Source organism: Narcine bancroftii, chromosome 11 (genome assembly GCF_036971445.1).
Source record: "Narcine bancroftii isolate sNarBan1 chromosome 11, sNarBan1.hap1, whole genome shotgun sequence".
In the NCBI taxonomy this organism is placed as follows: Eukaryota; Metazoa; Chordata; class Chondrichthyes; order Torpediniformes; family Narcinidae; genus Narcine; species Narcine bancroftii.
The window spans coordinates 62,929,393-62,946,511 of NC_091479.1; the positions used below are offsets into that span (position 1 = coordinate 62,929,393).

The 17,119-nt window shown below is 43.4% G+C and overlaps 1 protein-coding gene across 2 annotated transcripts in view; it reads right to left on the bottom strand.

The window, feature by feature from the left end:
• The window catches only part of tmtc1 (transmembrane O-mannosyltransferase targeting cadherins 1), a 164,220-nt gene that overhangs the window by 113,112 nt on the left and 33,989 nt on the right, over positions 1-17,119 (bottom strand). For both annotated transcript variants that reach the window (XM_069903126.1, XM_069903127.1), the window contains exon 5: positions 3,645-3,726. In XM_069903126.1, coding sequence (XP_069759227.1) covers positions 3,645-3,726 — 82 coding nt within the window. The remainder of the gene's footprint in view (positions 1-3,644; positions 3,727-17,119) is intronic.

Below are 17,119 nucleotides of genomic sequence, written 5' to 3' on the forward strand. Positions count from 1 at the left end.
ATGGGCGTAGTGTAGCGGTTAGTGCAACGCCTTTACAGCGCCAGCGATCAGGACCAGACTGGGGGTTCGAATCCCACGCTGTCTGTAAGGAGTTTGTACGTTCTCCCCGTGTCTGCGTGGGTTTTCTCCAGGGGCTCCGGTTTCTTCCCACCCTTCAAAAAAACGTAGCGGGGTGTAGGTTAATGGGGGTGTAAATTGGGCAGCAAGCCCTCATAGGGCCTGTTACTGGGTCTAGATGTTTTTAAAAAAATTAAAAAGCTATTCTTTCTTTCATTCATGTTGATTATTACATTTCTCAGAGATATAATGCACCGGAGTAAAAAATCAGAAGGCAGCCCAATGTTTTGAAATTCTAATGGAGGTTAAGATCCTTCTGGCTTTCTCAACTTCAGTTAATTTCAAGGTTTATCTGCAGACCAGAATGAAATTATATCCACTGAACAGAATCTATGTGCTGGCTGAAGAATAAGGCTGAGAGATTCTTCCAATGTTGCTGCAATCGTTCTTGGGCCACTGAGCTCTTGACTGTCATGGAGGTGAGGATGGTCACAGATTTTGGCCTGTATCGAGTCCCACCTGCCAGCAGCTGGGAAAAATCAGAACTTCCTTTCAAGAAGGGGAAAATCATCCTCATCATTTTACAGTAACTTTCCTTTTGGAAGTTTCAGTGGGGCAAAATAGCACAAAGTAGGATCTATCTCCCTGCAATTGAATTGAATCATGGCCAACTTAAACTCACACAGAAGCAAATAAAATGCTGGAGAGCAGGGTCCCAGCAAAGACAAAACATCCTCAAGAATTGAGATGGAGCGGGGGTGGGGGGGGGAGAAAGGAAGTGACAAAAAAATGCAATTTCAATGTACCTCCATTATGTAAGGGGACAAGAAGAAAGAACCATAACTTACAATGCTACGCCATCCCTCAGCTCTCACTGTCAAATCAGCCTTGCCAAGGTGTTGCCCACCATCACCCCCATCTCATTTAGAATCTCCATGCAGAATCTCCGACTTAATCTCTCCATCCCTTCTTAGAATTTTCTTTTTTTTTCTGTGCCCTCTCTCAGACCGTCTCATCCTCAGTCACCAAAGACAAAGGTCTGCTGGAAGAGTACAGGACCATGGGGTTGTGTGAGATCAGAGAGAAGGAAAAGGTCATCCTTGCAGACGGTTCAGGGACAGAAGATTGTTTCTATCAAGGAGTGGTTGTAGTCTGGAATTCAATGTATGTCAGGGAACAGAATCAATAATAAATCTGCTTTCAGTAATAAATCTGTCAGAATTGGAGAGAATAATTTAAATTTTAATTTAAACATAACAGCACGGTAACAGGCCATTTCGGCCCACAAGTCCGTGCCACCCAATTGGCCTACAATCCTCGGTATGTTTCAAACAGGGAAAACCCACACAGACGCAGGGAGAATGTACAAACTCCTTACAGACAGCATGGCAGTCAAACCCTGGACCCGATCGCTGGTGCAGTAACATCGTCGCATTAACCGTGCCACCCCCAATTTGCAAACCAAAGGGGAAGAAATCAAGAACTTTGACTGACTGGATTGCTCTGTATGAGCTATTTCCATCTGATGGGACAAAAGGCCTCCTTTTGCATGGTAACAATTCTAAAAGTCAACGTAAAATCATCAATTGGAGCCTCGGGGTCCTGCACTCAATATTAGACAAAAAAGCACACTGTTGGAGGACCTGAGAAAGTCAGTTTTTTTTACTCTGAATTCCAGCATCTTCCGTTTCTTTTGTGTCTCCATTAGATGAAGAAGTTGCCTCGACTGGAGAACCTTTAGTTTGTGAGTTGCAGGATTTCTTGTGCTGAAGAATGGTCAGAGATTAGTCATCCATCGCATTTTCTTTCTGTACCAGCAGAAGGTGCCACTCTTGTTCCTATAGAAGGAGTGTATTCATGGATTGCTTCTTTCTAAATTTAGACATGCAGCACGGTAACAAGCCCTTTCAGCCCACGAGCCCTTGCCGCTCAATTGACCTACAAACCCCGGTACATTTTGAGGGGTGGGAGGAAACTGGAGCCCCGGCGGTAAATCCACGCAGACACGGGAAGAACATACAAATTCCTTACGGACCATGTGGGATTTGAACCCCAGTCCCGATCGCTGTCTCTGAAACAGCATGGCGCTAACAACTTCGCTGACCGTGCCGCCCAGTTTCGGGACTGGTAAAGCAGAACATCCTGATAATCTGAGGACAATCTAATTGCCTGGTTAGCTACTCAACGCACATGAAGGAAGACAAGAAAAAAAACTATGATGGGGTCTGTTCAGCCCCTTGTGCTTCCTCCCATCTTCAATAAGACCACAGTCCTATCTCAGCCCTGAATTGCTTGATACCCATCGTATCAAGAATGCATTGAACTCTGCCTTATGTGACAGAGCCTCCACAGCCCACTTGGCTCAATAATTCTGGAGGTTCACTTTTGCCTGGATACACATTAAGTGCAAAGCCCAATCATGCAGGATACACTTCTGAGAGTTCAATGAGAGCTTTTCTCACTGCCCCCTCCCCACCCCTGTTCTCAAGCTCTCTGAAGTTTCTCCAGCATGTTTGTGTGTGGCTCTTGATCCCAGTACCTATGGACTTTATTGTTTAACTATGCATGTTTATTCTCCACTTAAACAACCAGACCAGGGGCATGGATGAGGCCATGGTTTTATTGCATGTATGATCAAACAGCCTGCCTGCCCCATACAAACGGGGTTAGGGAAGGTAATCATGGTAGAGCAAAAATCATCCCTTGAACAAGGCAGGTCCAAACAGAGCATGGGGTGCAACAATGTGGGTGTGATAGAAGGAAATTTTTTTTTAATTAGAAGAGCACAAGCTTTGTCATAGTCAAACACGCGAAGTGGTAGATAGTAACACAGGAATTACACCATTGAAACCAGGTCTACGGATAAAGGTTTTCGCACCATTCCTCCAGTGAGGTGCAAGGAACTCATCAGGGAGCTGGGAAAAGAACTAGGATATGAAAAAGCATTTGATTAGATATTTACTTATGACCAAAATTTCATAGGCCATGGTACAAATACTAAGTGGTTTTGCCAACAGTAAGAGACATTGTAAGGAGGTGCCTTGAGATTTACACAACTTCCAGGAGAATACAAAAAAAAAGTGCTTTCCAATGAAGAACAGAAACTCGCCACTCTGAGACGCCACATCTGCTTGGCAATAAACAGCCTTTGTGATCAAGCGACAGAGCAAAAATGAGAAAGTAGGGTTGGAAAAGCAGAAGCTGAATGCAGGCAACCGGGAGGAGTGGGTAGATAACTTGGAATGGCAGAAGGGGCTGTTTCTATGACTCTGGGAGCTGTGATCACACTGACAGGGGAAGTGGAAACGCTTAACTCATTGGTAGAAGATTACCGGAAGAAGACAAATGAGCAGAACTTAGTAAATTAAACAGGAGAGGTGAAGAGGGGGAGGTGCAGGCATAAAGAGCTGATTCACCTGTTCCAAAATTAAAACATCAGATCCAAATTTCACTCGAAAAATTTGCTCAGTTATGCCTTTCCCCTTTTTGACTTAAATTGGTGGATGTTTAAGTTTGTTTCAAGATAACAGAGAGGTCAAAGCGAATCAAACTCCTAATTTGCTATCAAGGCTTTCTCATATACTTACATAGAGAGTGACAAGCACAGCCCTCTTTAAGTATGGCGCAGAGACTTTGAGGAGTCCTTTCATCCTGTCAGCTGAGAGGTGTCTGAAAGAGAACAATAAATTTGATTTTTTAATTAATCAAAACACCAGAAAGGAAAGGCCTGAGAAAACAAAATACTTTCACCGTGGAAGTCCAGATTTCCTTTGGATCAATGTTAGACCAGAAGCTATGATTCTATCCAAGGAGCTATGCTGTCAAATACGATACTCTATTAGAGGAGCCGACAGTGCTTTAAGACCAAAATCTTGTAACCATGGGTCTGTGCCAAAGACAACGCCACCTGTGCACGGCAGCGGCCAAGAGGGGTTGTAGACCACGAGGGGTTGTAGACCACGAGAGGAGCTGCAGACCGGCTCAGGACATCAGTAGTGGGGAGAACACCAACTGTTGAGAAGGAGAAGCAAAGGAGACGACCCTACAGGTTGGCGCCCATGGCGGTGGACTAGTGAGGGGCTCAGGGGTTGTTCGGGTTACAGTCCTGTAAATTACTTTATGACAAACCATGCTAAATGTAATTCCAAAAAAAGGCAGATAGTGAGGTAATCAAGGTGAGCATTCCTGATAAAGGGGTGAGGCCAGTGTTACAGGCTTATGTAATTTTTAAATCTGTAATTTTTTTTACATTCTATATTTTAGTGGGTTACTTTGTGGGTTGGACAGGAAAAGATGCACATATTTTCAAACCCAGATGCAAAGGCACCTAGTTCAGAGCCATAGAACTAGTGTTATTGTTCCATTGAAAACTGAAACAATGGAATGTTTGCTAAGACAGACATCTGTTCAAACAAAAAGGATATCTGCTTGTTGACTCATGTTTTTGAGGAATGAAGCTACAAACCATTGCTCAAGTAAGTCATATGATTAAAGACACTTCAAAAAGCAGTTCAAGTATCATCAACCAGATTGATCTGAAGACAGAAATGCAGTGACATTCTGTGAGATGGATACTGCTGCTGTGTTCTCCTTGAGAGGGGGAACAATTGTGTCTATTGTAATGGCCACTTGTGATTGACCCATATCTGGGTAAAGAAACCAAAATCATTCTTGCATTTGGATCGCGACCATTTTGATGGTTATTTCATCAAACACCCTTGCCTTGGATCGTGAAAGCATCGTGGAGGTCACAAGCTTCATGACCCCTACACAAGAAAGGGGGAAGTTGTAAAATCATTGCTCTGAAGGCAACTCAACAAGAATTCATGAGTTTTTGAGAAGACTGATGATTTGAAGTCTCAACTATGAAAAATCACCCCTGGACAACAGTTTTAAAAGTTCTAAGCTGTAATGGTTTGGGTAATCCATACACACACACACACATATATATATATATATATATATGTATAGATATATATATATATATATATATGTATAGATATATATATATATATATATATGTATAGATATATATATATATATATGATATATATATATATATATGTATAGATATATATATATATGATATATATATATATATCGATATATATATCTATATATCTATATATATATATCTATATATATATCTATATATATATATATCTATATAGATATTTGTGCATAGTTGATTTTATATTATTAATAGATATTAATAAAAATTATTCTTTTGAAGATACCATTGTCTTGGTGAATTTCTATTGCTGCTGGCCACATCTTATCACTGGAAACACTGACAATCTGTAGCCAATCGAGAATTGAAAACCATGCAGGCCTTGGACTTGGATGGGACTCGTTTTGTTTTATTTCAAAACAGACTCTTGCTAGCATCAGATTCACCCAGCTTCAGAACATGGATGGCACCAGGAAGAAGAGTAGCAAATTAGAAAAGGAAAGTGTGGCTACCAGAAAGTCATATCATACAGATCACCAAAGAATCTGGGACCACTGACACAGGATCCAAAGAATTTCACAAGGTATAAATGTGATATTGGAGCAATCGATGGAAATCCATCAGAATGTCAGGGAACTTCTACCCAGGAGAAACATGGGAAGGAATGAAACTGTCCAGCATCTGAATATTACCTCTCATCAACACTTACCTATCAACCACTCTCAGTGAAAAGAAAGGTAGCAAGTGGAACTATCAGCTACATCGAGTGGAACACAACACCACAGCTACGTTTGTTTTCATGATTATGGAAATAATTCTCACAGCTGGAAGAACCTTTTGGAAAGAGGCTCTATTCTCCAAACGTATCCGAATTGACATCAATGTGGAACTTCCTGTCATTAATTTCACTCCGTTTCCACTGTATGAAAGTAATTTTACTGGCTGGTGCAGAACTGTATGACAGCTATTCATCAGATGGGAGTATAGATGAGGCTTCCTCATCTACGTTTTGAACGGGGAAAACTTTTCAAAAATGTTGAAAATTCAAGAGTTGAAGACAGAAATCTGGCAACAACATGCCCATAATGAACCCCATGTACAACATATTTTCTTTCAGATCACTCATTCATGAAGCAACTCAGTCCATCATGGAGAAATATGATAATGAGGTGATAGCTAACGGACCAACTTGCAATGATACATTTGTAGCAAGAGAGTAAAACAGCAAAGCAACAGGGTTCTTCAGAGGAGAATTATCTACATTTGACAGCAGGCACCATGGAGATAATCAGTCAGGAGACAAAGGGTCGGGAAATGTGCTCAGAGTGGTGCGTAAATTGGCTGGTGTGATTGCAAGCATAATAGCAGGGTGCGTATTAATTGAAGCACATTCTTGAGTCCTTCCAACCAGGCATTGAGCAGCTGAGACCAAGGGGAAGTCCTTCAAACAAAAGAGGGGGGAATATAATGACTAGGTGCCACATTGGTGGCAATGCAACTCAAGAGAAACGAATGTAACAATGTACAGTGATGGAAATGTATGGGTACGAAACTAAGGGCATGAAAAGACTTTGAATGGTTTTATTTTTGAAAATAATTTATTATGAATAAAGTCTTAAATTTAAGGTCAGCAATTTTAGCCAATTATCACCTTCAAATGATATCTCAGAGCCACTGCAAAAAGATGAAAACAAAAATGTAAACGGAAATGCGTCTTTAGCAGGCTAGTTTTGTTCATTTACATGTCGGGGGAGCTGCATGCTGCAGCTAGCAATGGGAAATCCAGAGTGATTCCATCTGTGTGGGGGATTATGGGTAGCGAAGATGGCCATTGATCCCACATGGAGCCAGCCGCCACCGTAAGTAAGTTTTGTTTTAACAAAATGTATAAGTAAACTTTAACAGGGGAGGGGAGGGGGCGCAATTTTGGTGCTTGCCATAGGCACTAATGTTCCCTAGATTCTCCACAGGTAATCACTGAATGTATAGTGATCTGAGAAAGCTAGCAATATTTTGTTAAGAATAATAAAGACTGTTTCAAACTTTCCAAAATGGACATGCAGGGTCAGCGTCAGAAACTCTCTCGGGGCGGGGAGAAGAGTGTGTGTGTGTGTGTGTGTGTGTGTGTGTGTGTGTGTGTGTGTGTGTGTGTGTGTGTGTGTGTGTGTGTGTGTGTGTGTGTGTGTGGGGGGGGGGGGGGTGCCACAGTCATACTTACCCCTCAATCTGCATGTGCCAGCCGGCACTTCGTGCGCTGCTGTCACACTTCCCCCTCATCAGCCATCAGTATCACTACTGGCCCTGCAATACCTTAATCCAGCAGTGGTAGGTACACTCCTTTCTTCTTGAGGTGGTTATAAAACCTCAGTAGCTCAAAATGCAGTGAAAATTATTTTTTTAACCTAAGAGTGAAATGCCAGGAAGTGTAATGGGAACAGTTTATCAGGGCTAGCAAAAAGGAATTGGACAATGTAGAAACTTGAGGCAAAATAAAGGGCAGAGGAAACATGCAGGGAATGGGACTGGAAGTATTGGTTGGCAAGGATCAGACATGGATGAGGAGTTAAATCATCTCCTCCCCATGCCATTGCGATGCTAATCCTTCCAGTTGCTCTCCTTGACTCCTTCTGCACCTGAATGTGGTCAACACCAACTTCTCTTTAAACAGCTATTTAGATTAGCAACGTAAACCAAGCTTCAAAAACATTGGCAAAAGCTGACATCAAATTATGCAGGGCGTAAAGGCAGGCATGCAAATGCTTGGTCAGCCGAGTTGGTTTTATAGAGTCTCTTTGAAGTTGGATACAAATTGCTGAAGGTTTTGGGGAAAAAGAACTCCAAAGCATTACTGGTCTTTTCATCTATCAACAAGAGAGTAATTAAAATTGGAAATGGGCAAGAGTCCAGAATTGGAAAGACCCAAATATCTAAGAGAGCTGTCAAGAGGAGATATGAAAATGGAAAAAGTGCGTATAAGTCAAAGTGTGATTCCCTCACCAATAAAATGTTAGCACTGGTGTAGCCATCTGCACTTTATAATAGATATCTCTACCATTTATATCCCCTTTCAGGGACTTCCTGAAATGACATGTGAGGCAGCCAAAGTCATAAAGGACCCCCATCTCACTGCTACCTTTGGGCAATCTGAAAATCCGCACCTCTAGGTTCAAGAAAAGTTATTTTTCATACAGCCATCAGAGTCTTGAAACTCTCCTTGGTACACAAATCAGAGACTGTTCCGGCAGTACAAAAAGACTGCACTGTCACTGCCCCTTATTTGCACTTGAATTACGATGAATATTAAATATCTATCTCATGCATTTATTGCCTCTTCATTTAATTCATTTAGCTTACTATTCTAGTGGTTCTCCAAGGGCTGAATTGGACCGGCTCGGGAGGTTCTGAGTGATGTCCTGACGTCACAATGCGATGACAGCTTTTAAAAAGCTGTAGGTGACTGTTTGAGTAAATGACTTTTACTGAACTTTGTCTGATCATTTTCTCGTTCTTCATTTTGCACTGCAACACAGTTGCTACATTGATGACCCTGATGGGCCCAAGTGGATCTTGGACCCAACATGGACAACGCTGCAGTTTCACTCAAACTGCCTGGTTTTTGAACCACTCAACCTGAAGTTTGGTCCGATCAGGCTGAGGTGTAGTTCCACATTCGCCAGATAGAAAAGTACTACCATGTGGTAAGCACCTTCGATCAGGACATGACCGGTTGAATAGTGAATTTCCTTCAGGACCCACCAGCTCTCGGCAAGTACAGTCCTAAAAGCCCTCCTTCTTTGGATTTATGATCTCTCCCACCATGAGCGAGCTGTACAGCTCATCCATTTCGATGGAGGACTGTGCCCCTTCAAAGTTAATGAATGTTGGCACTGGCAGACAGCCATGGCCTTGCTTGCTCTTCGAGCAGTTGTTTTTAGAACACATGCCAGAAGACATCCATCTCATGTTGGCTGACGAGGACTTTGATAACCCTTGAACAGTGGCCGGCCATACAGACATTCTGTGGCATGTGAAACAGCAAGGCCCGCAGAAATTAGTGCTGCGTCACACGCAAAGGCACAGGATCCACGAGTACAGCGACAAGGGCGCAAATGCCCCTGGACAAGCATGACTCCATGACAACTACCTGGTGTTTTTACCATCAACGCTGAGGTTCTGCAGCTCGCTGCTGCTGACCCCCTTGAATTCTTCTGGAAAACGCCATGGCCAGTCATTGCTAATGGCTATGGCGGCTGGCCTCCATAATAGCCTATTCTACATCTGTGACAAACTCTCTCAGCGCAAATTTCTAGTCGACAAGGGTGAGGAGGTTTGACATCCGATTCGTACGTACGGCACACGGACTACAACCCTGAAATTCGGCGACAATAAATTCACATGGAAGTTTATTCTTGCTGCTGTGTCCCGGCTGTTGCTGGGTGCCAACTTCCTCCGAGGCCACTCACTGATGGTGGATTTAAAAGGGTGCCAGTTGTTGAACATTCCAGACTTTCCACTTTGTAAAAGCCGAACAACTTGCCCAGTACCTAGATGCCGTGGAGTACTCGAACAACGAATTCACCAAACTTCTTGTGGAGTTTCTGGACATTATCACTCCCCAGTTCTCCACTGTCACACCCAAACATGGCATCGCACACCACATCCTCACACAAGGACCTCTCTACACACCCGAGCCTGCCGCCCGACAAGTTGCAGCTTGCAGTTCCACAAAATGGAGGAACTTGGAATCATACGCATGTCTGATAGCCTGTGGGCTTCCCCGCTACATATGTTGCCCAAAGCCACAGGGGGCTGGACACCTTGCGGGGATTACAGGAGTCTCAACGATGCTACCACTGCAGACTGCTACGCTGTGCCCCATATACAGGACTTTACAGCTAATCTTCATGGGGCCAGGATATTTTCTAAAATTGACAGTATGTGGATACCTGTAAACCCAGAGGATGTGCCTAAGACTGCCATCATAACACCTTTCAGCTTCTTCAAATTTTTGAGGATGCCTTTTGGGCTCAAAAATGCTGCACAAACATTCCAGCGATTGATGGATGCAGTGGGGCGAGGCATGGACTTCCTTTTCAAATACTTGGACAACATACTCATTGCCAGCTACTCCCACAAAGAGCACCTGCAGCATCTGCATTTACTCTGCCTCTGCTTACAGGAGTTTAAGCTAACTGTGAACCCTGCCAAGTGCAAATTCAGGCAGTCCTCTATTGAGTTGGGGAATGACAGGCTTTAATAAGCACGAGACTTTGTTTGGCCCGGATCCAGATTCAGGAATGCTGGAAGAGAGGAGGGAGGTTGACCTATTTGGCCAGGTCATAAGGGGCAGAGAGAGAGGAGATGAGTCACTAGTGGGCAGGCCAGCCTCATACATACAACAGCACACAGGTAGGGAATAATGTACAAGGAGAAAACGTATCACTACACGGCCATTTTCAAAATAAAATGAATAGAATTCAGCATTATAAGATGTCTTGTTTTCTTGAGTCAATCCCTGAGGAGAACGCTTTTAGTCATTTCTGAAGATGGAAGGGTCAGTCACAAAACTCTTAACATATCATTCAACTGCTGGTTCCTGAGCACCTGTTCTCACGTGTCATCTCTTATCTACAAGACCACACAACTATATAATGGAGTGGAGAATCACAGAATGGTGTTAAACGGCGAAGTCTGCAGACACAGTGGTTGCAGTATGATTCACAAAGTGCTGGAGAGACTCAGCAGATCACACATATATAGGATGTTAAAGGGCAGCCTGAGCCTTCATCAAGGTCTGAGCAAAAAGCAGGTGGGTGCCTGGATAAAAAGATGGGGGAGGTGGAGGAAGGAGTACGGGCTTGCAGAGGTCATAGGGTGGGTGTGGAAGGGCAGGAGAAAAAAGCTGAGGTGATGGGGGAGGAGAAGCTCTGAATAGAGGGAAGGAGGTGGGGATCAGGAGGAAAGGAGACAAAGGGAAGGGAAACAGAGAGACCCAGGGGAGGGGATTAATGGCAATTGGAGGTCCATGTTAATGCCATCTGGTTGGAGACTGCCCAGGCGGAATATTAGATGCTTTTCCTCCATTTTGTGAGCAGTACACAAGGCCATGAACTCGCATGTTGGAGTGGGAATGGCGTGTGAAATTCAACTTGTTAATCACTGGGAGGTCCCTGCTTTTGCAGCAGATCGAGCGAAGGTCCTCAACAAAATAATCTCCCAGTCTGTGTCCAGACTCCCTGATGCAATAGATGACCCTGCAGATTCACAAGAACCACTGATTACTGGAGGAACTCAGTGGGTCAGGAACTATTCATGGAGGGAAATGGACAGTCACCTTTTGATTGCTTCTGATTACTTCTGCGCCAAAGGGGCTGGATTCAAATCCACATGCAATAAAAAGTAAATATCTAATAAAAGGCAATCAGGCTGAAACATTGAATCAGGATTTATTGTCAAGAAAAAGTCATGAAATTCGGTGTTTTGTGGCAGCATTATACTGTAAACATTCATATTATGAACCATCTTACAACATTAGTATCTTAAAAAATAAAAATAACAGTGCCTTTGGTTCATTGATTATTCAGGAATCTGATGGCAGCGGGGAAGAAGCTGTCCTTGTGCCGCTGAGTACCCGTCTTTAGGCTCCTGTTCCTTTTCCCCAATGGTAGCAGAGTGAAGAGGGCATGGCCTGGGTGATGGGGATCTTTGAGGATAGAAGCTGCTTTCTTAAGACACCACCTCATGTTGATATCCTCGATGGAGTGAAGTCTGGTGCCTGTGATGTCGCAGGCCAAGTTAACAACCCTCTGGAGTTTATTTTTGTCCTAAGAGTTGGTGCCTCTATGTCAGGCAGTGATGCAACCAGTGAATGCTCTCCACGGTACACCTGTAGAAGTTTACAAGAGTCTTCGGTGACATACTGAATCTCCTCAGACACCTTACAAAATATAGTTGTTGGCAAGCCTTCTTGTTGCATCAACATGGAGGCTCCAGGATGGATCCTCGGAGATTTTGACACTAAGGAATTTGAAGTTCTTGACCCTCTACACTACTGAGCCCTCGATGAGGATTGGGTTGTGTTCTTCTAATGTCCTGCTGAAGTCCACAATCAACTTCTTGGTTTTGTTGATGTTGAGCGCAAGGTTGTTGTCGTTACACCATTCAACAAGCCAATCTTTCTCCCTCCTGGTCACTTCCTCATTGCCATTTGTGATTCTGCCAACAACTGTGGTGTCATTGGCAAACTTGTAGATAGCATTGGAATTGTGCCTGGTCACACAGTATTGGGTGTATAATGAGTAGAGCAGTGGGCTAAGCACGCATCCTTGGGGTGGACCTGTGTGGATGATCAGCGAGGAGGAGACGATGTTTCCAATTCGTACTGACTGTGGTCTTCTGATGAAAAAGTCAAGGATCCAGTTGCAGAGGGGGGTACAGAGGCCCAGAGTTTGTAGCTTCTTGACCAGCCCTGAGGAAATAATGGTACTGAAGGCCGAGCTGTAGTTGATGAAGAGCAGCCGTATGTATGAATTGTTGTTTTCGAGGTGATCCAGAGATGAGCGAAGAGCCAGCGATATTGCATCTGCTGTGGAATGATTGTGATGACGGGCGAACTGCAGTGGGTCCAGATCTTTGCTTAAAGATGTGTTCATTTTGGCCCTGACCGGCCTCCCAAAGCTTTGGCTTTGCTCTTCTCTCCATCTCTGCTGTTCAACCTGCCTTAACTCTCGCCCTTTTTCTTCCAACTTGCAGCTTTTTTTTTGTTATCCAACTCAATTACTGAGCCTCAATTAAATTAATTATCCAGGCACGGGCTCCTTATTTAAGGTCCACTTCAATATCCAACTGCGGCAAACCAATTTGTTTCCCCAACAGCCATCAGGCTCTTGAACTTCCTGAACCATAAACCTATGGCAAAACCATAAAAGATCTGTCTGCACTTCCCACACAACCCAATTTTGCACAACTGGTATATATTTATTTTCCCTTCTCTTCATCTGTTATTTCTTATCATGTTTTCTTTTCATGACACTTTATGTGCCAATTCTACTTAAATTGTTGCCAATGTGTTTTATGCTATCTCAAGATGCAGCAAGCAAATATTTCAGTGCATCTGTACATCCTCCAAATATCTATTACAATAAACTCTTTCAAATGGCCACAACACTGGCCTTCACAGCACCTTTAAGTTGTATATTTAGGTTAGTCATGGAGTAAGGCAAGTGAAAGATTCCAAGTCTTTAGCCTGATGCTAGGGATTAATGTGACGGCATTTCAACTGTCTGGATGGATTTCACTCTGCTTCCGGTTGCAGTGACAGCTCAGCGTTGAGGCTTTGAGCACCGCCCCAACACCCAAAGAGCTAAGTAAGATTAAAACGTACTGCAAATAATAATCACAGAGCAGCCAAAACAGGATGGAAGTCTGAGCAACAACAGATATTCTTTGAGGCGGCGAGGGAACCCTTTTAAAAAAAAAATCCCTGAACAGCACCAGAAAACATTACAAATCCTAGTATTTCCACATACAAAAAAAAACCCCACACAATGTATAATGTGGAAATAACAATTTCAGATTCAAATGACTCCATGGACAGCATTGAGCTTGCCAAATATAGAGGGGCAAGGATCAGTGTCGAGCATTGCAGAACAGTTTGCTCCTTTCCACACAACAAAACCGAGCGTATAGCTCTGCTATTGTTTTGAAAGACCAAGATTTTTTTTTTGTTGAGATAAAATAAAATTCTGGCACCTCCTTGCAGAACCTCTTTTGCTGGGCAAGGCTCCATTGTATTTTCACTTCCCTGACAATATTATTGCTGCGCTGCCAATTCAATGGAGCTCAAACTGAAACACAGGTGTCTGAGCTCAGCTCTTTGTTGAAACACAGCAACGGAGGATCAAATATATCCCAGAGCTGATGCACAAGAAAACAATCCCAGCCGCCAGAGGAAGAAGATATAATCAACGATTTGATGAATAGGCTCCAAGGGGGCAACATCTAAGGAAGGATCAAGTCCAAGGTTGCTGGTTCAAGAGCCGAAGCACAAATTCGAGGCTGGCGGCTGAGGGCAGGCCGACGCGATGAGCAGCGATTGCATAAAGTGCAGCTTTTGGATTCATTTCAATCAAGTGATCTCCCAGGTGGTTTTCAAGTTTCAGCTGATTTGTCATATTATGCCTGGGGTACGATGAAATGGTTCTTCCTTGAGCAGTCTAACAGGTCAGCTCCAACATTCAAACAGCTGTTTCAAGTAGAATAGCAATTAGAGCTACAATGAGAAGAGATCAAACCATACCATAGCATGAGATCACTGCTGCAGTGTTCATTCGGGAGCCTGACGGGTCTGGGGAAGAAACCGCCTTTGAGCCTGTCGGTGAGCATTTTCACATTCGAGAGAGTGTGCTCAGAATGGGATGGACCCTTCAATATGGCAGCAGGATGTGACACAATTTAAAGGAGTGGAGGTGGTGAGATTTTTTCCAACCTGTGAGGTTAGTTCAGCTCTGAAAAGAATTTGGATAATGAAGATTTCTGATTGTTTCAGATATTCTCATTTACCTGAATTTTTTTTTTTAATTTGGATAAATGAGGATTTTGGAGAATCGGAGTTATACTGTACTACATAAATGCAAGTCTTGTTTGTGGTCATTATCAACTCCATTGCAATTTATCTCATATATTCTTGTCACCAATATCCCATATTTCAAACCAAGGTGCACATGGAATAGGTAGCTCAGAAGATCTTCCATTCTTTCCCAATTTCCTTTCCTTTTTTGACTCTCTTATCTTTTCTGCTGTCTTTCTTCCACCCCAAAAAATTATTCCTGTTTCTTCTGGAATTCCCTCAAACAGCATCAGCATATCCCTGATACATTCAGAAGAAAATGAGCCACAAATAGATTGTACCTTGAAGTGCCGAAGGGCTATGAGAAAGGAATTGGAAAGTCACAAAAGGCAACACTTGGTTCTCAGGGGAAGGAAACGGGACGCGCCGCGGACACCAAGGAGGAAGCTCGAGTCTGCAGGTCGAGATGGTCTGACCAGTTATGTAACTCGTTGGTGAACAGAAGTCAAACTGGGAGGAGGCAAAGTAGTGTGGGGGAGCAGAGGAATCTTGCAGTGCATGTCCATGACTCACTAAAGAGAGCAAGATGGGTTCAATGACACTGGTAAAAAGAGCATGTGGGATACTTTCCTTTATTAACTGAGGCATTGAACATGAGAGTAGGGACACTGAATGAATTGGGTTGAAGTTTATTGCCATGTGCATAGGTGTAATGTATAGATGCAATTAAAGTTGCTTCCCAAGTACCTAAAACACACTGTACACAAGAAGAGAGGAGAAAATAATAAAAGGATAAGGAAAAAAAAGAAATGCCAAAAGTGTGCACAGCACAAGTGAGATGGCTGGTGGAGTACAACGTACAGCTGTGGTCACTGCATGCAGAGAAAGATGTCTGACCTGGAGAATGTAGAGGAGACTTTTGAAGATGTTGCCTACAGCCGAAATAAGGGAAGATTTACTCTCCCTGGGCTGTTTTATTTGAGATACAGGAGGTGGAGGGGAGATTTAACTGAAGTGCATACATTTATAAAGCCTCGGTATCAACTTCAAAAGGTATGTCCTGCAGAGCGACAGACTTGATGCTCCAAAGTACTGACTCTTTCTGTGTGACCGCAGGTTCCAGTGGCGAAAGGAGCAACGGGGCCAGAGATCAAGTAAACATGGTGAAGAAAAGCAAATGGAGAAGGTCAGGAACAGCCTGCTGACAAGGACAAGATCAATGAGAGGGGCTTCAGACATTCCAAGACCGTTATGCAGGTTATAATTGCAAGGCATTTCTCTTTTCACAAATAAAAGAAACGGGCACAGTCAGTGCAGGGGTGCTCTGGTTTCCTCCCACGTTCTAAAGATGAATGGGATTGGTACGTTAATTGGTCATATGGGTGTATCTGGGCAGCTCAGTCTCGTGAGCTGGAAAGGTCTGTAACTGTGGAGCACACCTATCTTTCCACATTTATCATTTACTGTATGAGCAGGCTTGCCGAGAGCCATCTCCGAGCATATTCAAAAGTAACCAAACAAGGGCAAACCACCCACAGCTTCTGGTCATGCACTGGACAAACCTCCTGACCCAGCGCATGAACATCCCGTAAACAGCCCTGGCCTTTTCAATGACAGCAATGATCAAAAGGAATTTGACAATTCCCAAACTTTCACCAGAAGGTCCGTGTTTATAAATGAGAGCTGCAAATGATGCAGCCAAAGATAACTCCAGGCTAACCTTATAAATATTGATGCGCACATTACTTTGAGCAGCCCTCAGAAAATATTTGCAATTCCTTCCTCTTCTGAGGCTTGCAACTGTGGGAAAATGTTCAATTAATTTTGGAGAAAAATTATTTGCACAATTTAGAAGATTATTTGTTAATGATGTTATAATAACAGCACAGTCAGAAGACTTTCAGATGCACAGCCACAGATCATGCTGAAGAACTTCTTTGCTGCATTATCTTACTGGAAGGCACTGCACATCAACCCGACTCAAAACAATATTAGGTCTCAATTGGCTCCTTACTGCACTCAATTACTTCCTTCTGGACTCTCGTCACTTGATTAGGTTGTGGAAGCTCTTGCACAACCAGAGTGTCTGAGTTGTTGAGTATTGCCATTTGCACTTTTTGCATTCCATTTTCAGGAATCAGGACAGGAGTTCGTGTCCCATACTGAGGCTTTTTTTTTTAATAAATAAAACTAGAAAGGGAGTTTTCCTTCTATTTTGGACAACATTTGTCCTTCAACCATCATCATCAAACAAGGTAGCAAACATAGCCAGTCCAACACAGGCCTTCCATCCATTTAAGGCATCCCCTTGAGGCAGAAGGGAGCCAACATTATCAAGGACCCCCATCACCCTAGTCACAACCTCTTCTCACTGCTTAGAGAAGCTTGAAGACCAGCACCTCGAGGTTCAAGAACAGTTTCTTTCTCTCATGCTTTTGGGCGGCAGTGGTCAGTGTAATGCATTTACGGCACTAGCGGTCGGGACCGGACTGGGGTTCGTATCCTGTGCTGTATAGGAGTTTGTATGTTCTCCCCATGTCTGC